The 27426-nt window shown below is 39.3% G+C and overlaps 1 protein-coding gene across 1 annotated transcript in view; it reads right to left on the reverse strand.

Moving 5' to 3' along the window:
• MED16 (mediator complex subunit 16) overlaps positions 1-27426 on the reverse strand; it is a 292898-nt gene that overhangs the window by 261836 nt on the left and 3636 nt on the right. The window contains exons 2-6 of the mRNA XM_070084299.1: positions 14377-14526; positions 8259-8454; positions 6139-6271; positions 5374-5487; positions 142-315 (exon numbers count right to left, since the gene is read on the reverse strand). Of these exons, the coding sequence (XP_069940400.1) occupies positions 142-315; positions 5374-5487; positions 6139-6271; positions 8259-8454; positions 14377-14526 (767 nt within the window). The remainder of the gene's footprint in view (positions 1-141; positions 316-5373; positions 5488-6138; positions 6272-8258; positions 8455-14376; positions 14527-27426) is intronic.

Raw genomic sequence — 27426 nt, forward strand, 5'->3', positions numbered from 1 at the left:
CAAGTTTTGCTCGTAATCTGAAATGTCTGTATTAGCAGGTTGCCGTAAAGCAGAGCCCTACAGTATTATTATTATACCAACCTACATTGAACATACTAAAGAGTTACCACAAATATACTGTACACCCATAACTAAACTTACTTTGAGAGTTATGCCAGGTGGTGCTTGATCGGAATGGACAAAAAGACTGAGCAGCTTCAATAGTAATGTTGAGGTCACCCTTTCCCCCAGCACAATCTTGGTGTGTTATCTTAAGTTCTGCACGCCAGCACTTTATCATTTCAGGCTTCCAGGTGGCTACATGGATGTGTCCACCTACATGTCAAGAGAAATAGTATTTACTATTATTTCTTTTACCACATGGGCCATTTTCCACTTAGGTAGGGTCACTAGGTGGTAGAAAAGTCATACACCATCATTTATTCAACAACTTTTGTACCAGAAATGTAATGACATCAGGGCTCAAATGGCAATCCCAACTGCAACATTTCCACCCCTTCCTAGTGTGCAGACACTATACTTTCCAACACCTGAACTCAAGTCCTGCTAACCAGTTTCCCTGAGTGCCTTAAAAAAAAAAGTTACCTTGCTCACACTCCAAAAGCATATCAAATCTCAAAAAACCACTTGTTCTTCAAATATGATCACACATGCCTGCTGGATGCTCAAGCCCTACCACTCAAAACTTTCACACCAACCTTCAAACCCTTCCTTGAATTATGCATACTGTTATGTCACCACCAGTAACAGCTTGAAAAAAAAACACAGTACAGGTGAGGTTAGAATCCATGGCAAGTACGTTGTAAAATTCCAGGCCAGTGCGTAAGCCACCAGGCCAGCTGGCTACAATAAGATTCATCCAACTAGGTATATTTATACACTATAGGGAGGTTAGCACAGGCTCCACTGTATCCACAAATGCCAGTTTTTACAGGCGAATCTCCTGCCAGCATGGCTATGTGGAACTCTAGCTCAAATTCCCTCAAAGCCATGGTTTGTTTGCAATCATGTTGTTATGATTCATGAGTCATTATTAAAAGCTTAGATAAACTGAAATGTCACCATCAGCTTAGAGGTTAATATTATAACTGACTTAGTTGATCAGGATATCAAGGAAGGGAAATTTACTTTCAGTTTCACATTTATATTTTTTTTAGCACGCCAGCAGTTTCCCACCGAGGTATAAGAAACACTTTCAACCTCATTCACTTTATCACTGTCTTGCCAGAGATGCAATGATACTACAGTTTAGATGCCCCTCCAAACTGCAAATATTCTCACCCCTCCTTCAAAGTGCAGGCACTGTACTACCCACCTCCAGGATTCAAGTCAGCTAACCGGTTTCCTTGAATCCCTTCATAAAATGTTACCTTGCTCACACTCCAACAGCTCATCAAGTCCAAAAAACCATTTGCCTCCACTCACTCCTTTCTAACATGCTCACAAACAAGTGCTGCATGTCCAAGCCCCTCACACATTTTTTTTTCAATGTATCAGCCGTCTCGCAGAGGCAGGATGACCCAAAAGAAAGATAAACTTTCACCATCATTCAACACTTTCACCATCATTCACACATAATCACTGTCTTTACAAAGGCACTCAGATACGACAGTTTAGAAGTCACTCCAAACAGCCAATATCCCAAAACCCTCCTTTAAAGTGCAGGCAATTTATATCCCACCTCCAGGACTCAAGTCCAGCTAACTGGTTTTCCTGAATCCCTTCACAAAATTTTACCTTGCTCACACTCCAACAGCTCATATCTTGGCTAAATTTGATCAGGCAGTAATAATTCAGGAGTCAAAATTCCCTAAAAAATTTTTAGCTAGAACTGATTTTTTTTTATTAACACATCAGCTGATTCCCACCAAGGCAGGGTGGCCCGAAAAAGAAAAACTTTCATCATCATTCACTCCATCACTGTCTTGCCAGAGGAGTGCTTTACACTACAGTTATAAAACTGCAACATTAACACCCCTCCTTCAGAGTGTAGACACTGTACTTCCCATCTCCAGGACTCAAGTCCAGCCTGCCGGTTTCCCTGAATCCCTTCATAAATGTTACTTTGCTCACACTCCAACAGCACATCAAGTATTAAAAACCATTTGTCTCCATTCACTCCTATTAGATATGCTCATGCATGCTTGCTGGAAGTCCAAGCCCCTCACACACAAAACCTCATTTACCCCCTCCCTCCAACCCATCCTAGGCCAACCCCTACCCCGCCTTCCCTCCACTACAGATTTATACACTCTCAAAGTCATTCTGTTTTGTTCCATTCTCTCTACATGTCTGAACCACCTCAACAACCTCTCCTCAGCCCTCTGGGTAATAGTTTTGGTAATCCCACACCTTCTCCTAATTTCCGAACTACGAATTCTCTGCATTATATTCACACCATACATTGCCCTCAGACATGACATCTCCACTGCCTCCAGCCTTCTCCTCATTGCAACATTCATCACCCATGCTTCACACCCATACAAGTGTGTTGGTACAACTATACTCTCATACATTCCCCTTTTTGCTTCCACAGACAAAGTTCTTTGTCTCCACACACTCACCCTTTTCCCCTCATCAATTCTGTGATTCACCTTATCCTTCATAGACCCATCTGCTGACACGTCCACTCCTAAATATCTGAATACATTCACCTCCTCCATACTCTCTCCCTCCAATCTGATATCCAGTCTTTTGTCACCTAATCTTTTTGTTATCCTCATGACCTTACTCTTTCTTATATTCACTTTTAATTTTCTTCTTTTACATACCCTACCGAATTCATCCACCAACCTCTACAACTTCTCTCCAGAATCTCCCAAAAGCACCGTGTCATCACGAAAGAGCAACTTTGACAACTCCCACTTTGTGTTTGATTCTTTATCTTTTAACTCCACACCTCTTGCCAAGACCCTAGCATTCACTTCTCTTACAACACCATCTATAAATATATTGAACAACCACGGTGACATCACACATCCTTGTCTAAGGCCTACTTTTACTGGGAAAAATCTCCCTCTCTCCTACTCTAACCTGAGCCTCACTATCCTCATAAAAACTCTTCACTGCTTTCTGTAACCTACATCCTATACCATACACCTGTAACATCTGCCACATTGCCCCCCTATCCATGCTGTCATATGCCTTTTCTAAATCCATAAATGCCACAAAAACCTCTTTACCCTTATCTAAATACTGTTCACCAATATGTTTCACTGTAAACACTTGGTCTACACACCCCCTACCTTTATTAAAGCCTCATTTTTCATCTGCTATCCTACTCTCTGCCTTACTATTAATTCTTTCAATAATAACTCTTCCATACACTTTACCAGGTATACTCAACAGACTTATTCCCCTAAAATTTTTGCACTCTCTTTTACCCCTTTGCCTTTATACAAAGGAGCTATGCATGCTCTCTGCCAATCCCTAGGTACCTTACCCTCTTCAATACATTTATTAAATAACAGCACCAACTACTTCAAAACTATATCCCCTCCTGCTTTTAACCCTTTCAGGGTTTCCGACGTACTAGTATGGCTTACGCACCAGGGTTATTGACGTACTAGTACACCTAAATTCTAGCGCCCTCAAATCTAGTGAGAGAAAGCTGGTAGGCCTACATATGAAAGAATGGGTCTATGTGGTCAGTGTGTGCTGTATAAAAAAAATCCTGCAGCACACAGTGCGTAATGAGAAAAAAAAACTTTGACAGTGTTTTTGGTTTAAAACAGAAACTTTGCACTGCATTTTCGTATTGTATTTATGATGGTATTCTAGTTTTTCTGGCCTCATTTTATAGAATGGAAGACATATTACAGAAATTGTGATGATTTTGATTGGTTTTACAATGAAAAGTACCTTGAAATTGAGCTCAAAGTAGCAGAAATCTTCGATTTTTACCACTTCGATTTTTACCAAAGTTCAAAAGTAAACATATCATGCTATGCGTCCAATACACGTCAACTGGTGAGTCTAATATTCTTTCACAAGTGCGCTGATATTATTTATACCATTTCTATGCTAATGCAGTAGTCTGCATAACACTAAATCTTCTATATTTTGTGAGAATATAAATTCAAAGTGGAAAGCAAAAGAATGTAAGAGAGACGTGGGGACAAGACTAATGAACAAAGGAAATGTTATTTTAGTGCCAGAAATGTCTTTCTTGTTTATTCTGGACCCTATTTGGAAATTGGCATCTTTTGAAATTTGTGTGAAATTGGCAAAATTGCTAAATTCTGACCACTTTATTGGATAGTTGAAATCGGTAAATGGGTGGTTTCTTGTACTCATTCAATAGAAAAAATAGAGTTCTAGTGAAATAGTTATGAGTTTTGATGACTAGTACACTGGAATTGGCCGAAAATAGGGCTCAAAGTGGGCAAAATCGCTGATGCGTAAACATCGTCGAGACCACTAACTTCACGAGAGCATAATTCCGTAAGTTTTCCATCAAATTTCATACTTCTGGTGTCATTATGATAAGGAAAAGAATCTCTATCTTTTCATAAGAAAAAAATAATTTTTTTTTTATTTTGAAAATTTGTCGAATCTGAGAACAAGTCTGGGAGAGGGCCTGTTGACCCTGAAAGGGCTAACATTTCTATCTTTATCCCATCAATCCCAGCTGCCTTATCCCCTTTCATTTTACTCACTGCCTCACAAACTTCCCCCACACTCACAACTGGCTCTTCCTCACCCCTACAAGGTGCTATTCCTCCTTGCCCTATACACGAAATCACAGCTTCCCTATCTTCATCAACATTTAACAATTCCTCAAAATATTCCCTCCATCTTCCCGATACCTCTAACTCTTCATTTAATAAATCTCCTCTCCTATTTTTAACTGTCAAATCCATTTGTTCCTTAGGCTTCCTCAACTTATTAATCTCACTCCAAAACTTTTTCTTATTTTCAACAAAATTTGTTGATAACATCTCACCCACTCTCTCATTTGCTCTCTTTTTACATTGCTTCACCACTCTCTTAACCTCTCTTTTTCTCTCCATATACTCTTCCCTCCTTGTATCAATCTACTTTGCAAAAACCTCTCATATGCTAACTTTTTCCCCCTTACTTATGATGTATGTATATCCTATTGCTAAGCCTATGGTCTGGCAATGGGATATCCAATACAAAACATTTTTAAATGAAAAGACATTGAATCAGAGATGTACTTTTATCTAGATGATCTTTAGATAGCCAGTCATAAACCACAAAGAGTGCACTTGAGAACCATTAGTCAAGGGTGAGACTATGTCCAACAGGTCATCCTTTCAGTTATTTGCTTTAACCTGACCTATAAATCCACTTTCATTAAGAACACTTCTAGTTATAATACTGTAAGAAAACACTATAACCAATACTTACTTGGTGCTAGTGCAGCAGTAGCAACAGTGAAATTATCCCGTGTTTGACCCAAGACAACCTTTTTCTCCACCAAGACACATCCCTCATGTGTTAAAACACATACAAGCAATAGACCTGCCAAAAAATTGCATACTGAAGATTATAATTTTTTTTTAGATAAATTGTAACACTGTAATTCAGTATTTTTATTTTACAAATGAAATTAAAGTTAAATGTCAGTAATAATTTACTTAGACACGAAGATAACATAATATACAGTGGTACCTCCGGATACGAACAGCTCAAAACTCGAACAATTAAGTGTATTTATGTAAGTGCTTTTGTAAGTATATTTTTGAGGGTCTGAAACGGATTAATCTAATTTACATTATTCCTTATGGGAACAAATTCGTTCGGTATCGGCACTCAAACAGCCTTCTGGAATGAATTAAGTTCGTATCCTGAGATACCACTGTATTGTTCATGGAGTGTCAGGTAAAACAGTATTGCATTATCCACCACATATGTTATGATGATCATACAACATTAAAGAGTCGAAGTGGAACCTACACCTCTACAGTTTGGTCATAGTAATCAACTTTGTTGGTCAAATGATCTTGGCTATGGGACCTCTGTCTTTCTCTTGGATATCTTGTCCTTCTGCAACAGACTGACTGTCCATCTCCTCTCTCACAACTAACCTTCCAAATAATGCTTCAAAAGTAATGTGACTGTGAATACAGTATTCATTTTCAAAGGCCGAAACTTATAGGTTTAGGTAGTTACCTGAAGCAGAGACAGCAAAGAAGCCATTTTGTGCACACTGGCCATGGTCTACAAGTGTAGGTTTATGTAAGTGTGCAACAATTTTTTCAGTGTAAGGGGAATGCACTTTCACATCGCTGGATTGAAGACTAGCCTATAAGAGAAAAATAATTATGTAATCAAATACAGTATAATTCTTATTATTATTATATTATTTTATATTAGCACACCAGCTGATTCCCACCAAGGCAGGGTGGCTCGAAAAAGAAAAACTTTCATCATCATTCACTCCATCACTGTCTTGCCAGAAGGGTGCTTTACACTACAGTTTTTTAAACTGCAACATTAACACCCCTCCTTCAGAGTGCAGGCACTGTACTTCCCATCTCCAGGACTCAAGTCCGGCCTGCCGGTTTCCCTGAAATCCCTTCATAAATGTTACTTTGCTCACACTCCAACAGCACGTCAAGTATTAAAAACCATTTGTCTCCATTCACTCCTATCAAACATGCTCACGCATGCCCGCTGGAAGTCCAAGCCCCTCGCACACAAAACCTCCTTTACCCCCTCCCTCCAACCTTTCCTAGGCCGACCCCTACCCCACCTTCCTTCCACTACAGACTGATACACTCTTGAAGTCATTCTGTTCCGCTCCATTCTCTCTACATGTTTGAACCACCTCAACAACCCTTCCTCAGCCCTCTGGACAACAGTTTTGGCAATCTCGCACCTCCTCCTAACTTCCAAACTACGAATTCTCTGCATTATATTCACACCACACATTGCCCTCAGACATGACATCTCCACTGCCTCCAGCCTTTTCCTCGCAGCAACACCCATCACCCATGCTTCACACCCATATAAGAGCATTGGTAAAACTATACTCTCATACATTCCCCTCTTTGCCTCCAAGGACAAAGTTCTTTGTCTCCACAGACTCCTAATTGCACTGCTCACCCTTTTCCCCGCATCAATTCTATGATTCACCTCATCTTTCACAGACCCATCCGCTGACACGTCCACTCCCAAATATCTGAATACATTCACCTCCTCCATACTCTCTCCCTCCAATCTGATATCCAATCTTTCATCACCTAATCTTTTTGTTATCCTCATAACCTTACTAACCATAATTTTTTTTTTTTTTTTTTTTTTTTTTTTTAAAAAAAACGGCCGTATCCCACCAAGGCAGGGTGGCCCAAAAAGAAAAACGAAAGTTTCTCTTTTTAAATTTAGTAATTTATACGGGAGAAGGGGTTACTAGCCCCTTGCTCCTGGCATTTTAGTTGCCTCTTACAACACGCATGGCTTACGGAGGAAGAATTCTGTTCCACTTCCCCATGGAGAACTAACCATAATTCTTATTATAAAACTTATAATAATAACTGAAAGGGTCAAAATGTGTAGAGCTGAGTGAACTACAGATTAGAAAAATAGTAAGAAAAATTAAAAAACATAAGGGAAGGTTTTTTCATGCAGGGCCACTTATTTCAAGAGATTGTTTTCCCAATATTACATTCAAAAGCAGCATTATTCTGTAGTTTGCTTGTCATTCATGAAGTTCTCCTATACTTTTTTATATTGGGTTTTACTCCAACCAGTTTGCAAACCTAAGTAATGTATATTAGAGCTGATTTCCTCTATCCTGTTTATTATAGTATACAGTACACTACTGTATAAACATTTAAAACTATACTAAAAATGTTATAAATGGTGTACAGGTGACATTAAAACAATATGTAAAGATGGTTGACACAAACCCACTACCAGTACAGAATGCTCTTTGCTTAACGACTAATTCGCTTACTGACCTACTCTTAGGAATAGAACTCAGTCGTTAAGTGAGAAGTACATGTACTTGGCATGAGCAGAAACATTTGGCATGTTTCCTTACACCTGCTGCTCCTGTTCACCTAGCAGTAAGTATCTTGAGTATTAGCAGACTGGTGTGAGTCACATCCTAGGGGGGATGATTAAGGACTCCAATTACTTTATCCAGTTATCTTGGGTTGATTACCCTCCTGGTTAATAATCCAAGCAAAATCTTCACTTGAAAATGGAGTAGCTTTTTACAAAAACTGTCATATTAGTAGATCTAAGTTTAACATTGATGAATGCACACAAAATGAAATGATACAAACCCTAATTCCTCCATGGAAGAAGTTTATGTGGAGAATATCTTCACCATCCCAATCACATGTATGTGTAGAGGGCCACTCATGTAGACCTGAGCCTTTGGTGAAAAGCTGCACTGTTCCTAAGCTTAGCACCACAAGGAGTTGAGAACCTTCACTGTTGAACACCAGGGAAATTACAGTGTTTGTTGACTCCAGAATCCTGTTAAAAAAAATGGTGAAAGTAATAGATTTCATAATAAAATTGACAAAATAAAATACAATTAAGAAGAAATGTATCACAAATAATTATAAAATTAAAATTCAACTTTTAAGGCATCACAGTATAACATCAAATGTCAATGACGATTTTTTATTTTTTTTTATGAATAATCTTGTAGTTCGCATTCTAATATTTTAACTTCTTGTGAATACCTTGCACTAATCCAACTAGCATAAAAAATCCACAATTATGTACTCCTTCAGTGTTAAGTAGTCTTAGTCCAAATTTGATTGAAATGTTGTGCATACTACATTCTTTCAAATTAATGTATAAACAGCTTCTCCTCACTTAGCAGCGTACTCGCTTACTGACGATTCAGACTTACAATGTGCTCTCTCATCAGTATGGATACCTAAATAATGTATATTAGAGCTGATTTTCTCTATTTTGTTATTACAATATACAGTACACTACTGTATAAACCTCAAAATATACTAAAAATGTTATACAGTGGACCCCCGCCATTCGGCGGCCGCGACTTTCGTAAAATCCGACTTTCGGCAAGTTTTTTTTTGGCAAAATTTAGCTTCGTGGCTCATGATTGGACTCATGATTCGGCGACCTTCTGGTATGCGCTTGCCCGTCAGCGCGCACACAAAGCCAGTCTCCCACACTATTCACACTCAATGTGCCATGCCATTGTTTACCAGCATGTGACCATCACCCCACGGGTTCATACAACACATTTCATAATAATTCATTATTTTTTATGCTTGCAACTGCTAAATAAGCCACCATGGGCCCAAAGAAAGTTCCTAGTGCCAGCCCTTTGGTAAAGAAGGTGAGAAACATGATAGAAATCAAGAAAAAACTCATAGCAAAGTACTAAAGTAGAGGAGGAAGAGAGAGGGGAGAATGTGCCTTCTGCAGTGATTCAGTGATTCTACAATATGTATGATATTAAAGCAGCAGGTATCAATAAAGGCTATAGCTCCAGCCAGCGATAAAGTGTAGAATTAACAGTGTAGCAAGTAAGTTAAGCGAGTAAGCGATAGAAAAACAACATGAGAGTAACTCTCCGATGTTGCTGGATGTGTATAGGACCGCTGAACATACACCGCCCTGCTATCATCCACCATCCTAAACTTCTGCCAACATCTCCTTCATCAAACGAACTAATTAAACTAACATCTCCTCCAAGGTAAGTGTAAATATAAAAGTGTAAGTATATAAGTAAATCTATGTGTAAATATTAAAGGACACCAATGGAAATATGTCACTTTTGAATTTTTTGGGTTATCCTGGGTACTTTACACATATGCTGCTATGTGTGATAATCTATGTATGTAACTGTATTTGTGTATACCTGAATATGTAAACTTACTTATTTATAAATTAAAATGTAAATATTACTTATTTATAAACTAAAATGTAAATATTTCGTATTTATAAATTGCATACATTGTTTAAGTGTGATGGTAGTGCTGGCAAAATCCTCCACTGCCACAAACATGGCTTCTCTCAGTGGCGGCCCTTAACCCTTTCAGGGTCGAGAGGCCCTCTCCAAAACTCATTCTAACCCTTTGACTGTTTCAGGCCCCTCTCTGAAACTGTCATTCTATGTCGCCAAATATTCAAAAAAAAAAAAAATTATTTTTTCTTATGAAAATGTTAAGATTATTTTTCTGAGTGTTTTAGTCCAAAAAAAAAAATTTTGCCATCGGTACTTACCGAGATATAGAGCCGTGAAGTTTGCAGAAAATGAGCCGCGTATGGCAACAGCGGCGACTGCCGCTCACCCGGTAAACTTTAGTTTACTTGTATTTGAAGGTTTGTTGTTTTTTTCACTATTTTATTTTTTCACATAACTTATGTGGCCTATGAGACCAAAGTAAGGTGCAATGTATATATATACACTCGTTGTATACAACACAATAAGCACACAAACATAATTATCAATATATTGTTTACAAAACTTGTTTACAAAAACAAACAAACAAACAAACAATTCTTCTTCTTCTTCTTCTTCTTCTTCTTCTTCTTCTTCTTCTCCTTCTTCTTCTCCTTCTTCTTCTCCTTCTTCTTCTCCTTCTTCTCCTTCTTCTTCTCCTTCTTCTCCTCCTTCTTCTTCTCCTTCTTCTTCTCCTTCTTCTTCTTCTCCTTCTTCTTCTCCTTCTTCTTCTCCTCCTCCTTCTCCTTCTTCTTCTCCTTCTTCTTCTCCTTCTTCTTCTCCTTCTTCTTCTCCTTCTTCTTCTCCTTCTTCTTCTCCTTCTTCTTCTCCTTCTTCTCCTTCTTCTTCTCCTTCTTCTTCTCCTTCTTCTTCTCCTTCTTCTCCTCCTTCTTCTCCTTCTTCTCCTCCTTCTTCTCCTCCTTCTTCTCCTCCTTCTTCTCCTTCTTCTTCTCCTTCTTCTTCTCCTTCTTCTTCTCCTTCTTCTTCTCCTTCTTCTTCTCCTTCTTCTTCTCCTTCTTCTTCTCCTTCTTCTTCTCCTTCTTCTCCTTCTTCTCCTCCTTCTTCTCCTCCTTCTTCTCCTCCTTCTTCTCCTCCTTCTTCTCCTCCTTCTCCTCCTTCTTCTCCTCCTTCTTCTCCTCCTCCTTCTCCTCCTCCTTCTCCTCCTCCTTCTCCTCCTTGTCCTCCTTCTCCTCCTCCTCCTCCTCCTTCTCCTCCTTCTCCTCCTCCTCCTTGTGTGCGAGTGTGTGGCTTATAATTGTTTTGAGTCAGAAGTCGGCAGCTGTCAAAGTGACATATTGTCTCATTAGTCACTACCCCTACCCCTGTCAAAACAATGGGGTCGGATGCTGCTTCCCCTCCTCCATTCTATCTAATTATCTTTCTCCCTCATTCTATATCTTTCAATCTGTCTCTCTTTCTGTCTGCCTATCTCTGTCTCACAGGTACACATAAATACAAGTATACATAGTGTAAATTACCTAGGATAACCCAAGAAATCCAGACAAAGTGCTATACTCTGCTTGAAGATGTGAGTAAACGTGATGACACAGTCTTGTGGCTCTCTCTGAGACAGAGAGCTAGATGGACAGACAGGGAGCTTGACAGACAGACAAATAGACAGACAGAAATGTTTGTGTACCAGCAAAAACAAAGGGAGGCGATGGTCATGTAATATTACCCTCCTTTACGCTCATCAAAGTCAGCTCTTATCAGATGTTATCTCCCCTTATCTTGTCACTGTCATGGGGTGGACTTTTTTTTTTCTTGCTTCAAGGGAACAATATTATTGCATCTTCTTCTTCTTCCTCCTCCTCCTGCTCTTCTCCTCTTCTTCTTCCTCCTCCTCCTCCTCTTCTCCTCCTCCTCCTTCCCTCCTCCTCCTCCTCCTCCTCCTCTTCCTCCCCTCCTCCCCCTCCTCCTCCTCCATTGCTTTTGGTCTCAAACTCCTCCAAATCATGAAATTGATCTTCACTGACACTTCCATCTGTGTTAGAGCATCACTTGGGAAGAGAAGAGTCCCAGATTTGCTGGGGAATCACATATTTCTTACCATTAGACATGCTGAAAAATGACAACTGAAATGGCATTCCCACAATGCACCACTGGCTCCCCGATTTTTTTTATATGGTGCACACTGACCATGGAGACCCATTCTCTCACATGTGGGCCTAGCAGCTTTCTCCTGCTTGATTTGAAGCTGCTAGAATTTATGCGTATAAATACGTCAGAAACATTGGCTCGTAAGACGTATTTATACGTCGGAAACAGTCAAAGGGCTAAGGGTTGAAAATTTTTCGGAAAAAAACAAATTATTTTTTCTTATGAAAAGATAGAGAATCATTTCCTTATCATAATGACATCAAAAGTTTGAAATTTGATGGAAAACTTACGGAATTATGCTCTCGCAAAGCTAGCGGTCTCAACGATGTTTACGCATTGGCAATTTCGCCCACTTTGAGTCCTATTTTCGGCCAATTCCAGTGTACCAGTCGACAAAAATCATAACTATTTCACTAGAACTACAATTTTTCTATCGAAAGAGTACAAGAAACCACCCATTTACCGATTTCAACTATCCAACAAAGCTGTCAGAATTTAGCAATTTTGCCAGTTTCACACAAATTTCAAAAGATGCGAATTTCCAAATAGGATCCAGAATAGACAAGACAGACATTCCTGGCACTAAAATAACATTTCCTCTGTTCATTAGTCACGTCTCCAGGCCCCTCTTACATTTCTTTTGCTTTCCACTTTGAATTTTTATTCTCACAAAAAACAGAAGATTTACTGTTATAAAGACTACTGCATTAGTGTAGAAATAGTATAAATAATATCAGCGCACTTGTGAAAGAATATTAGACCCACCAGTTGATGTGTATTGGACGTGTGGCATGATTTGTTTACTTTTGAACTTTGGCAAAAATCGAACATTTCTGCTACTTTGAGCTCAATTTCAAGGTACTTTTCATTGTGAAACCAGTCAAAATCATCTCAATTTCTGTAATATATCATCCATTCTATAAAATGAGACCAGGAAAACTAGAATACAACCATAAATACCATACGAAAATACAGTGCAAAGTTGCTATTTTAAACCAAAAACATGGTCAAAGTTTTTTTCTCATTATGCACTGTGTGCTGCAGGATTTTTTTTATACTGTGCACACTGACCACATAGACCCATTCTTTCATATGTGGGCATACCAGCTTTCTCTCGCTAAACTTGAAGGCGCTAGAATTTAGGCGTACTAATACGTCAATAACCCTGGTGCGTAAGCCATACTAGTACATCGGAAACCCTGAAAGGGTTAAACCCAACAACAACACTTACACCATTTACTCCTCTCATACATTATGACATATTTTATTCATTCTAGAGTATATATCATGTTTCTATGTTATTAATATTGCTTATAACGTCATATTAGATGAATTGTGATAGATAAATAAGCCGTAGAGATGATATTAGCGTCATATTGAAGCATAATAAACTCACCTTCCTCTTGCCTCCTACCTACCTCTTTCACCAACAAGAATCAATAAAGGTTAAGTGTGATGTTAAATGTTCATTTATCCATTTTATTAGTGCTTCATATTTATTTGTCATTGTTTTCCGTATGTAAATCTATATTTTATTTTTAAAAAAAATATTTTTTGTTAATACTTTTGGCTGTTTGAAACAGATTAATTGGGTTTCCATTATTTCTTATGGGGAAAATAGATTCACTAATCGTGAATTTTGCCAGTCGGCAGACTGTCTGGAACGGATTAATCACGAAACTCGGGGGTCCACTGTAAATGGTGCAAAGGTGAGAATAAAACAATACCAAAGATGGCTGACAAACCCACTACCATTACAGAATGCTCCTTGCTTAGCGACAAATTCGTTTACCGACGTGGTCTTAGGAACAGAACTCCATTGTTAAGTGAGGAGAGGCTTCCCATGGGGAAGTGGAAGAGAATTCTTCCTCCGTAAGCCATGCGTATCATAAGAGGTGATTAAAATGCTAGGAGCAAGGGGCTAGTAACCCCTTCTCCTGTATATATTAGTAAATTTAAAAGGAGAAACTTTTGTTTTTCCTTTTGGGCCACACTGCCTTGGTGGGATACGGCCAGTTTGTGGGTAGTCGAGAAGAATCCTTCCTCTATAAGCCATGTGTTGTAAGAAGGGACTGTCAGGAGCAAGGGGCTAGTAACCTCTTTTCCTGCATAAATTACTAAATGCAAACAGAAGAAAAACTTTCATTTCTTCTTCCTCAGGTCACCCTGCCTTGGTGAGAGATGGCCGGTGTGTTAAAAAAAATACAGTATAAATGCATAAATATTTGATACAATAATAATATTATTATTATTATTATTACATTAGTCTTATGATTATAAAATACAAAACTTTATAGAGAAAAAGAGCATTTTAAAAAGCACTGTATGAATTTTAGGCAATGTTGCAAAACCAATGCTAATATTACACTTACACATGTGGCTCATATGGACAATTAAGATCCATTACACACACAGTACAGACTGGTATGCGATGTCTGTAAGCATCTTGTCTCGTTGTGATGCGTGTAAAAGCAACTATATTCTTTGAAGAAACAGTGCAGACTCCTCCAGCATTATATAACCTGAAAATTCACCAATATCCATAAATGAAATCATATTCAAGTGGGAATGCACACCGTACATCACTGATCATCCAGCACTGTTGGAGATGTGGGGATACACCAGATTTAAAAAAATATTGGATAGTTACAATATTTTTTAGGGTCTAATTTTTTACATCGCTTTATATCATTCTGGTCATATATTCATATAAAATTCTAATTGCACTTAAACTTATTTTCATAGGAATGAATGTTTAGAAAAAGAGAAAGATTAGGAAGTGGGAAATACAACGAACATATTTTGAATAAAATCCTACTGATAGTTTTGTGCCAAGCAAAAAGATAATGATTAATACAAAAAGGGTCCACATTTCATGATAAATTCGTACACAATTATATAAACATACTACAAATGGACAAAAAGTTTACTAATGAAAATGAAAATGAAGAAAATTTTGAAGTTGTATGAATGTGAGTGAGTGTATTACAGATTAAAAGAATAAATTGATTTCTGAAAGTTATGAATGAAAAGCCATTCGAAGTCCTAACTCTAAGCAAAACAAAGTTAAAAGGGGTTGGGAGAATTTCAGTTTGGAGGAGTAATTTTTTTCTTAACACGTCGGCCGTTTCCCACAAAGGCAGAGTGACCCAAAATGAAAGAAAAACCCAAAAGAAAAAAAAACACTTTCATCATTCAACACTTTCACCATAACTCATAAATAATCACTGTCTTGGCAGAGGCTCTCAGATACAACAGTTTAGATGTCCCTCCAAATTGCCAATATCCTAAACACCTTTAAAGTGCAGGCATTGTACTTTCCATTTCCAGGACTCAAGTCCAGTTAACCAGTTTTCCTGAATCTTCTCACAAAATATTATCCTGCTTACACTCCAACAGCTTGTCAGGTCCCAAAAACTATTCGTCTTCATTCGCTCCTAACACACTTATGCGCGCTTGCTGGAAATCCAAGCCCATTGCCCACAAAACCTCTTTTACTCCCCCTCCCTCCAACCTTTTTAAGGACAACTCCTACCCTGCCTTCCTTCCCCTACAGATTTATACACTCTCCAAGTCATTCTACTTTGTTCCACTCTCTCTAAATGACCAAACCATCTCAACAACCATTCTTCAGCCTTCTAATACTTTCAGTAATTCCACACTTCCTCCTAATTTCCACACTACAAATTCTCTGCATAATATTTACACTACATATTGCCCTTAGACACATCTCCCCTGCCTCCAGCCACCCCCTTGCTGCAGAATTTACAACCCATGCTTCACATCCATATAAGAGTGTTGGTATCATTATTTTTTTATTTTTTTTTATTATCACACTGGCCGATTCCCACCAAGGCAGGGTGGTCCGAAAAAGAAAAACTTTCACCATCATTCACTCCATCACTGTCTTGCCAGAAGGGTGCTTTACACTACAGTTTTTAAACTGCAACATTAACACCCCTCCTTCAGAGTGCAGGCACTGTACTTCCCATCTCCAGGACTCAAGTCCGGCCTGCCGGTTTCCCTGAACCCCTTCATAAATGTTACTTTGCTCACACTCCAACAGCACGTCAAGTATTAAAAACCATTTATCTCCATTCACTCCTATCAAACACGCTCACGCATGCCTGCTGGAAGTCCAAGCCCCTCGCACACAAAACCTCCTTTACCCCCTCCCTCCAACCTTTCCTAGGCCGACCCCTACCCCGCCTTCCTTCCACTACAGACTGATACACTCTTGACGTTATTCTGTTTCGCTCCATTCTCTCCACATGTCCGAACCACCTCAACAACCCTTCCTCAGCCCTCTGGACAACAGTTTTGGTAATCCCGCACCTCCTCCTAACTTCCAAACTACGAATTCTCTGCATTATATTCACACCACACATTGCTCTCAGACATGACATCTCCACTGCCTCCAGCCTTCTCCTCGCTGCAACATTCATCACCCATGCTTCACACCCATATAAGAGCGTTGGTAAAACTATACTCTCATACATTCCCCTCTTTGCCTCCAAGGACAAAGTTCTTTGTCTCCAGAGACTCCTAAGTGCACCACTCACCCTTTTCCCCTCATCAATTCTATGATTCACCTCATCTTTCATAGACCCATCCGCTGACACGTCCACTCCCAAATATCTGAATACATTCACCTCCTCCATACTCTCTCCCTCCAATCTGATATCCAATCTTTCATCACCTAATCTTTTTGTTATCCTCATAACCTTACTCTTTCCTGTATTCACTTTCAATTTTCTTCTTTTGCACACCCTACCAAATTCATCCACCAATCTCTGCAACTTCTCTTCAGAATCTCCCAAGAGCACAGTGTCATCAGCAAAGAGCAACTGTGACAACTCCCACTTTATGTGTGATTCTTTATCTTTTAACTCCACGCCTCTTGCCAAGACCCTCGCATTTACTTCTCTTACAACCCCATCTATAAATATATTAAACAACCACGGTGACATCACACATCCTTGTCTAAGGCCTACTTTTACTGGGAAATAATTTCCCTCTTTCCTACATACTCTAACTTGAGCCTCACTATCCTCATAAAAACTCTTCATTGCTTTCAGTAACCTACCTCCTACACCATACACCTGCAACATCTGCCACATTGCCCCCCTATCCACCCTGTCATACGCCTTTTCCAAATCCATAAATGCCACAAAGACCTCTTTAGCCTTATCTAAATACTGTTCACTTATATGTTTCACTATAAACACCTGGTCCACACACCCCTTACCTTTCCTAAAGCCTCCTTGTTCATCTGCTATCCTATTCTCCGTCTTACTCTTAATTCTTTCAATAATAACTCTACCATACACTTTGCCAGGTATACTCAACAGACTTATCCCCCTATAATTTTTGCACTCTCTTTTATCCCCTTTGCCTTTATACAAAGGAACTATGCATGCTCTCTGCCAATCCCTAGGTACCTTACCCTCTTCCATACATTTATTAAATAATTGCACCAACCACTCCAAAACTATATCCCCACCTGCTTTTAACATTTCTATCTTTATCCCATCAATCCCGGCTGCCTTACCCCCTTTCATTTTACCTACTGCCTCACGAACTTCCCCCACACTCACAACTGGCTCTTCCTCACTCCTACAAGATGTTATTCCTCCTTGTCCTATACACGAAATCACAGCTTCCCTATCTTCATCAACATTTAACAATTCCTCAAAATATTCCCTCCATCTTCCCAATACCTCTAACTCTCCATTTAATAACTCTCCTCTCCTATTTTTAACTGACAAATCCATTTGTTCTCTAGGCTTTCTTAACTTGTTAATCTCACTCCAAAACTTTTTCTTATTTTCAACAAAATTTGTTGATAACATCTCACCCACTCTCTCATTTGCTCTCTTTTTACATTGCTTCACCACTCTCTTAACCTCTCTCTTTTTCTCCATATACTCTTCCCTCCTTGCATCACTTCTACTTTGTAAAAACTTCTCATATGCTAACTTTTTCTCCCTTACTACTCTCTTTACATCATCATTCCACCAATCGCTCCTCTTCCCTCCCACACCCACTTTCCTGTAACCACAAACTTCTGCTGAACACTCTAACACTACATTTTTAAACCTACCCCATACCTCTTCGACCCCATTGCCTATGCTCTCATTAGCCCATCTATCCTCCAATTGCTGTTTATATCTTACCCTAACTGCCTCCTCTTTTAGTTTATAAACCTTCACCTCTCTCTTCCCTGATGCTTCTATTCTCCTTGTATCCCATCTACCTTTTACTCTCAGTGTAGCTACAACTAGAAAGTGATCTGATATATCTGTGGCCCCTCCATAAACATGTACATCCTGAAGTCTACTCAACAGTCTTTTATCTACCAATACATAATCCAACAAACTACTGTCATTTCGCCCTACATCATATCTTGTATACTTATTTATCCTCTTTTTCTTAAAATATGTATTACCTAGAACTAAACCCCTTTCTATACAAAGTTCAATCAAAGGGCTCCCATTATCATTTACACCTGGTACCCCAAACTTACCTACCACACCCTCTCTAAAAGTTTCTCCTACTTTAACATTCAGGTCCCCTACCACAATTACTCTCTCACTTGGTTCAAAGGCTCCTATACATTCACTTAATATCTCACAAAATCTCTCTCTCTCCTCTGCATTCCTCTCTTCTCCAGGTGCATACACGCTTATTATGACCCACTTCTCGCATCCAACCTTTACTTTAATCCACATAATTCTTGAATTTACACATTCATATTCTCTTTTCTCCTTCCATAACTGATCATTTAACATTACTGCTACCCCTTCCTTTGCTCTAACTCTCTCAGATACTCCAGATTTAATCCCATTTATTTCCCCCCACCGAAACTCCCCTACCCCCTTCAGCTTTGTTTCGCTTAGGGCCAGGACATCCAACTTCTTTTCATTCATAACATCAGCAATCATCTGTTTCTTGTCATCCGCACTACATCCACGCACATTTAAGCATCCCAGTTTTATAAAGTTATTTTTCTTCTCTTTTTTAGTAAATGTTTACAGGAGAAGGGGTTACTAGCCCATTGCTCCCGGCATTTTAGTCGCCTCATACGACACGCATGGCTTACGGAGGAAAGATTCGTATATTTCCTTCTTTGTCTCCATGGATGACGTTTTTTTGTCTCCACAGATACCTCAATGCACCACTCACGTTTTTTCTTTCATCAATTCTATGGCTAACCTCATCCTTCATAAACCCATCCGCTAACAAGTCAACGCCCAAATATCTGAAAACATTCACTTCTTTCATACTCCCTCCCTTCAATGTGACATCCAATTTTTCTTTATCTAAATCGTTTGATACCCTCATCACCTTACACTTATCTACATTCACTTTCAACTTTCTACCTTTACACACCCTCCCAAACTTGTCCACTAACCTTTGCAACTTTTCTTTAGAATCTCCCAAAAGTACAGTATCATCAGCAAAAAGTAACTGTGTCAACTAACATTTTGTATTTGACTGGAGGAGTATATAGGTTTAAATTGGGTGTACTTGAGAAAACTAGAGACAAAGAGGGCATAATTATGATCAATTATGGAAAAAGAAGAAGGGGTATTGGTGTTTAAATTCAAGAATTATGTAGATTAGAATAAGGGTGGGATGTGAGAAGTGGGTTATATTAATTGATTATGTCCTTGGGAAAGAGTGGTGTGTAGTGTAAAGAGAGATTTTGAGAGATGTGAAGTTGAATGTTTAGGGACTTTTGAACTAAGTGAAAAAATAATTGTTGAGGAGGACCTAAATGGTGAAGTGGGAGAAACTGTCAAAGATGGCAAAGCAGATAAGTTTGGAGTCATAGGGGCAAATTATAATATAGAACATAAGAACATAAGAAAGAAGGAACACTGCAACAGGTCTACTGACCCATGCGGAGCAGGTCCATGTCCCCCCCCTCCGGGATTAGCCCAATGACCCACCCCCCCGGATTAGCCCAATGACCCACCCAGTCTGGCCACTTCCACTCAAGGAAGGAGCACGGCACCAGACCCAGCAGCACAGGCTAGTCAGGTCCAACTCACACCCACTCATGTATTTATCTAACCAATTTTTAATACTACACAACGTTTTAGCCTGAATAACTGTACTCGGGAGTTTGTTCCACTCATCCACAATTCTATTACCAAACCAGTATTTTCCTATATCCTTCCTGAATCTTAATTTTTCCAACTTGAAACCACTGCTGCGAGTCCTGTCTTGGCTGGAAATTTTCAGCACTATTTACATCCCCTTTATTTATTCCTGTTTTCCATTTATACACCTCGATCATATCCCCCCTAATTCTACGCCTTTCGAGAGAGTGCAGATTCAAGGCCCTCAGTCTATCCTCATAGGGAAGATTTCTGATACATGGGATCATCTTTGTCATCCACCTCTGTACGTTTTCCAGAGCATTTATATCCATTCTGTAATACGGTGACCAGAACTGAGCAGCATAGTCTAAATGAGGCCTAACCAAGGATATATTAGAGTTGAAGAACAACCTGAGGACTTCTATTATTTATACTTCTAGATATGAAGCCAAGAATTCTGTTAGCTTTATTGCAAACACTAATGCATTGTTGTCTTGGTTTTAGATTACTGCTAACCAGAACTCCTAAATCCTTTTCGCAATCAGTAGTATTAAGATCTACATTATTTAGTTTATATGTGGCATGATTATTGAACTGTCCAGCATTTAGAACTTTGCATTTGTCAATATTAAACTGCATCTGCCACTTCTCCGACCATTGCGTCAGTCTATTCAAATCATCCTGGAGTGCTCTAGTGTCCTCATTAGAATGAACTGGATGGCCTATTTTGGTGTCATCAGCAAACTTGCTTATGTCGCTATTTATTCCCTCATCTATGTCGTTTATGTAAATTGTGAACAACAACGGGCCCAACACTGACCCCTGAGGAGCACCGCTTGCGACGTGCCCCAATTCTGATTTCTCCCCATTTATGCAAACTCTCTGCTGCCTATTTGTCAGCCATGCTTCTAACCAGGAAAAAATTTCTCCTCCTATTCCATGTGCCTTAAGTTTCCTCAATAGCCTCTGGTGTGGAACTCTATCGAAAGCCTTACTGAAGTCCATATACACAATATCATATTCATTACCATGATCTACCTCCTCAAACACCTTTGTGAAAAAAGTTAGTAAATTCCTAAGACGGGAACGCCCCTTTGTAAAACCATGTTGAGATTCATTAATCAATCTGTGCCTATCAAGATGGCTACGAATTGCTTCGGCAATTACTGATTCCATAAATTTTCCCACTATGGAGGTAAGGCTTATTGGTCTATAGATCAAAGCCAAGGACCTGTCACCTGCCTTGTAAATAGATATTACATTTGCCATTTTCCACTTATCAGCCATTATGCCAGTTTGTAGTGATATGTTAAAAAGATTAGCCAAAGGTACGCTAAGTTCCTCTTTACATTCCTTTAACACCCTTGCAAACAGTTCATCAGGACCTGGGGATTTGTTAGGTTTTAGTTTCTCTATTTGTCTGAGGACCATGTCACTAGTTACCGCAATCGTGCATAGTTTATCATCATCCTGTTCTACATAATCTACTATTTCAAGAATATCGCTAGTATTTTCCTGGGTGAAAACTGAGAGGAAGTAGGTATTTAGAATTTCACACATATCCTTATCACTGTCAGTGATCTGACCAGAGTTACTCTTAAGTGGGCCAATCTTGTCCCTAATCTTACTTCTGTATACCTGAAAGAACCCCTTTGGGTTAGTTTTTGAATCCCTTGCGACCTCAGCCTCATAATCCCTTTTTGCTTTTCTTATTCCTTTCTTTATTTCTCTCTTTAATTGAATATATTGATTTCTTAACTGCCCATCCCCTCTTTTGTTACGCCTATATATGCCTCTCTTTTGACCAATGAGATGTTTTAATCTATTGTTCATCCATTTGGGATCATTTTTGTTAGATCTAATTTCCCTACTCGGAACAAAAGTTGTCTGGGTAGCTAGAACTATGCTCTGAAAAACGTCATATTGGCAACCAAGATCACCTACCTGACCCATAGTCAGGACATCCCAATTTAGCCCACCCAGATAATTTTTCCGTCCCATGAAGTCGGCCAAGTGAAAATCTGGGACTGAGATTTGATTGCAGTTATCTGGGTAATTCCATGATATAATGAAACTAAGTGATTTGTGATCACTTTCCCCAAGCTCATCACTAACCTCAAGATTATTAATTAATGAATCTTTCTTGGCAAGAACCAAATCAAGCAGACTGTTTCCTCTAGTTGGTTCTGTCACAGCCTGTTCTAAAAAGCAATCCTGAACTGTATCAAGAAAGTCACTAGACTCAAGATTTCCTGTCATATTGTTCCAATCAATTTGTCTAAAGTTAAAATCTCCCATTATCACAACATTTTCATATCTAGAAGCCTTATGAATTTCGTTCCATAACAGCTTACTGCACTCCCTATCAAGGTTTGGGGGCCTATAAATCGCACCCAAAATTAATTTGTCACATCCCTCGAGAAACTGTAGCCAAACAGATTCTGTGGTCGATGTTTCTAATCTTATATCATGTCTAAGACAACAATTTAAATTTTCTCTGACATACATCACCACTCCACCACCCTTCCTGTTGACCCTATCAGTGTGGAATAGTTTATAACCCTGTATGTTGCATTCAGAAGGCATTTCTCTATCTTTCAGGTTGAACCAGGTCTCTGTTATACTAATAATATCTATATTACCTACACTTGCAAGTAATCTTAGCTCATCTATCTTATTTCTTAGACTCCTACTATTTGTATAGTAAACCTTAACCCTTAAACTGTCCAAACGTTTTTTCAGCATTTGAAAGTATGTAAAAAAAGTAGATCTTCTTTTCTTTTTTTACATTTGAAAACGTGTAAAAAAAACTTTGATCTACGTTTTTTCTTTTTGTTATATTTTAAAATATGTAAAAAACATGTAGATCAACTTTTGGTGCACTATGCATGTGAACATACATCTGCTTGAACAGTTTAAGGGTTAAGGGAGCTAGTCAGTTGTTGCCCTCTACTATTTCTCTTTGTTTGTTGATCAATTGATTTGCCATTACTAGTAACTTTATTTTGAATACTGTCTTTTAAACATGAGATATCCCGGTAATAACTGCTGTTTTTAACCCTAATAATGCGGCCTGACTGTTTCCCACAAACACCCATACCTCTGTAATCTATCAGTTTAAATTCCTAGACAAGTCATCAATTGCCCTCTCAATTGAACTGGCTAATGCAACCACTCCGTCCCCAGAGAGATGAACCCCATCCCTTGCATACATATCACGTTTGCCAAAGAATAGGTCCCAGTTATCAATGAATGGGATTGCAAGTTCCTTGCAGTACCTGTCTAGCCAGCAATTTATACCAATTGCCCTAGACATCCATTCATTGCCCACTCCCTTTCTAGGCAAGATGCTACATATGACTGGGATCCCTCCCATAGACCTAACTACTTCTATGGCTGACCTGCACTTATCCAGCAGCTCCTGTCTCCTGCCCTTCCCAATGTCATTACCCCCAGCACTAAGGCAGATAATGGGCTTGTTCCCATTACCTGCCATAATATTATCCAACCTGCTGACTATGTCACCAATACCAGCTCCAGGAAGGCACACTCTCTGACCTTTCTGTCTCTGTTACAAAATGCACAGTCCATATACTATCTTACTTGAGAATTGCTTACTATTAAAATATTCTTTCCTTGATTAGCAGGGGAATCAGTGGTACCTTCAACTTCACTAACCACTGAAGTACACTCGTCTTGGAGAACAGAGAATCGATTTCCTACCTTCACGTCTTTTCTATTAACTCTCCTCATCTTCCTTCTTCCTGAACTGTGAACCATTGCCACTTAAAGCGGCTGTCACTAACACTGCTGGTGACCATTTCCTCCTTACCAGCTAAATCCTTATCACACTCACTCCCAAACTCATCTATACGAAGCTTCAGCCTCCTATTTTCCTCCTGAAGAAGTAGAATCTCCTTCAACACTTGAACCTGAGATTCTAAAACAATACAACAAGCCATGGTGCAGGTAAGACTGCACATATTTTCAGAAAAAGAGCATAAACAAGTACTTGAGATATGATATAGGGTGTAATGATAGCAGTTTGACTATGTATTAGTAGATAAAAGGCTGATGGTCAGATTTCTGGATGTGCATGTTTTTAGAGGTGCAACAGATATATCAGATTATTTAGTGGTAGCAACAGTGAGAGTAAGAAACAGATGGGTAAAAGAAAAATGTCCATATAAACGTGTCACAACTGCATGGAAAATTATTGACTGGATGTGTCCTGTAGCTTGATCGCTAGTGCACTCAGCTCACACACTGAGGTCCAGGGATCAATTCCCCAGTAGAGCTGGAAAACACATGACACCTGCTGTCCCTGTTCACCCATCAGTAAAATGGGTAACTAGGTGTTATTCAACTGATGTGGGTTGCATCCTGGGACATAACTGACCTTATTTGCCTTAAATGTTCTGCATAACAAGGAGCTTCCTAAATAGTACAGTGGTGTCTCTAGTTACGAACTTAATTCATTCCAGAAGGCTGTTTGAATGCTGATACTAAACGAATTTGTTCCCATAAGGAATAATGTAAATTAGATTAGTTAGTTTCAGACCCCCAAAAATACACTTACAAAAGCACTTACAAAAATACACTTACATAATTGTTCGAGTTGGAAGCTGTTCGAAACTTGAGGTACCACTGTAGTATGTCACTGATGTCAGCTAGGCCTGTATACCTTGTACATGTACTTGTAGAAATAAAGACATTATAACTAAAACCTTCAAAACAAGAGATAACAATCAGCTGATGCCTTTCAAGCCACTGCAGACCTGAAAATGTGCAGAGAACTTTCACTGCGTTCATAAATTCAATCAACCCCCTAAACTACTGTGAACATTCGAAGTCCCTCTTATCTGTACTTCTTGGACTGAAACTGAGAAAATTCTAGAGGGATTGGTCTAAAAAAAAAAAACTATGAAGTAAGAAGCTCAACAGATAGGGAAAAAAAAAAAAATCCAATTAAAAGCAAGTGATGCAATGAGTACACTAAGGAAAATCTCAATAAGTGTGAATGGACCAATGCCCTCCCTTTATATATTTCATATATATGGGGGATTACCAACAGACCTCTGGCTGTCTTCAACAGAGAGTATGATAAGCTCAAGTCATTTCCTGATCAGCTTGGCTGTGGTGCATATGCTGGACTATGTGAGGCTAGCACCAACAGCCTGGTAGATCAGGCCATCCTCTAGGAGGCCTGGTCTGGGAATGCTCCATGTTGCACTGACCCCTGGAACACTCCCCAGGAAGATGAGGATACTAGAAAGCTACAGGATGATTTATCTACTAAGAGAGTGTTCCAAAGGTCAATGGCCTGGTCCCACACCAGTTCTCCTGGTGGATGGTGTGAGCAGGCTGACTGTTGGTGCTAGCTACAAGAAGAGTCCAAAGTATGCACCACAGCCTGGCTGATCAGACACTGACTTGAGGAATGTATGAATTTCTCTGAAAAAGACAGCCTGGGGTCTGTTGATAATGCCCCTTATGTATGAAGGAAGGGTAGCAGAAAGAAATGACACTCACACTTAAGTTTTTCTCTAGTATACTCAATGCACCTGCTCTTCATTGGGGTATGTTGCACTGTCTGCCAATCCTCTTACTTTCATGGCGAATGATTTGTGTATGCAGATTTGGGTCTAATTCTTTTAAAATTTTTCACATACATTCCAAGGGGTACAAAGGGATTTCAAACATAACCAGTAATTCAGGTGTCTGAATGAGTTTATGCAAGCAGTGATGGTTCTCTGCACATTCACCAGGTCCACCATTATTGCCTGCCTTGAAGGAGCTTTTGGAGTCCGCCCATTCTCCAGGTCTGCAATTTTGCCTTCCTTGAAGGAATTGTTGGAGTATAGCAGTACCACAGCCCAAAGAGAGCAAGTGACTTGAAGAGTGTCATCATAGGCTTGGCATCACTTATTTTAAAGGTTCTAGTTACCCAGCCTATCATTTTCCTTGCAGTTGTGATAGTGATATTGTTGTTATCCCTGAAGGTAAGATTTTCTTACATACTCTTCAAGTCTCTCATATCAGTCTTACCCTATCCAGTAATTCAAATTTGTTTTATACTTCTTTCCAACTATTTCCACAATTTTTTCCATAATGGAGTAACTGAAACTTGTTGCCACTGAACATAATATCAGATAGGTTATGTCGTGGTCAGGGATGTGGCAAATGCAGTTCAAGGTGGACAAATGTATGGTTCTGACCTTAGGAAAAGAAAATAACTAATGCACTTATATAATAAATAATGTGAATTTTGTCAACGTGAATGCAGAGAGATGTAGGAGTTTTGGTTTGCAGTTATTTAAAGTCAAAACAAGAATGCATAAGTGTTTGCAATAAAGCTAATAGAATTCTTGGCTTCCTATCAAGTAATATAAATAACAAAGTCTTAAGGGTGTAATTCAATTTTATATATATTTAGTAAGGCCACAATAAGGTTATGATGCACATTTGTGGGTTCTATATTATAGATTGGACATCAATGTGCTCAAAAATATACAGAGAGGATGATGCTCTCATGTGTGTGTGTGTGTGTGTGTGTGTGTGTGTGTGTGTGTGTGTGTGTGTGTGTGTGTGTGTTTGTATTTGTGTTTGTGTTTGTTTGTGTTTGTGTGTGTTTGTGTGGGTTGTGTTTGTGTGTGTTTGTGTTTGTTTGTATGTGTGTGTGTTTGTGTGTTTGTATGCATGTGTGTTTGTGTGCATGTGTGTGTACATGCTTGTGTACATGCTTGTGTACATGCGTGTGTACATGCTTGTGTACATGCGTGTGTGCATGTGTGTGTCCATGTGTGTGTGCATGTGTGTTTATGTGTGCACATGTTTGTGTGTGCATGTGCGTGCATGCACGTGCACGCATGCATGCACGTGCGTGCATGCGTGCACATGCGTGTGTGTGTGTGTGTACTCACCTAATTGTGGTTGCAGGGGTCGAGACTCAGCTCCTGGCTCCGCCTCTTCACTGATCGCTACTAGGTCCTCTCCCTCTCTGCTCCCTGAGCTTTGTCATAACCTCGTCTTAAAGCTATGTATGGTTCCTGCCTCCACTACATCACTTGCTAGGCTATTCCACTTCCTGACGACTCGATGACTGAAAAAATACTTCCTAACATCCCTGTGACTCGTCTGAGTCTTCAGCTTCCAATTGTGACCCCTTGTTTGTGTCCCCTCTCTGGAACATCCTGTCTCTGTCCACCTTATCTATTCCACGCAGTATCTTGTATGTCGTTATCATGTTTCCCCTGACCCTTCGGTCCTCCAGTGTCATCAGTCTGATTTCCCTCAACCTTTCGGTCTGTGACC

Source organism: Cherax quadricarinatus, chromosome 12 (assembly GCF_038502225.1).
Source record: "Cherax quadricarinatus isolate ZL_2023a chromosome 12, ASM3850222v1, whole genome shotgun sequence".
NCBI classification, from domain to species: domain Eukaryota; kingdom Metazoa; phylum Arthropoda; class Malacostraca; order Decapoda; family Parastacidae; genus Cherax; species Cherax quadricarinatus.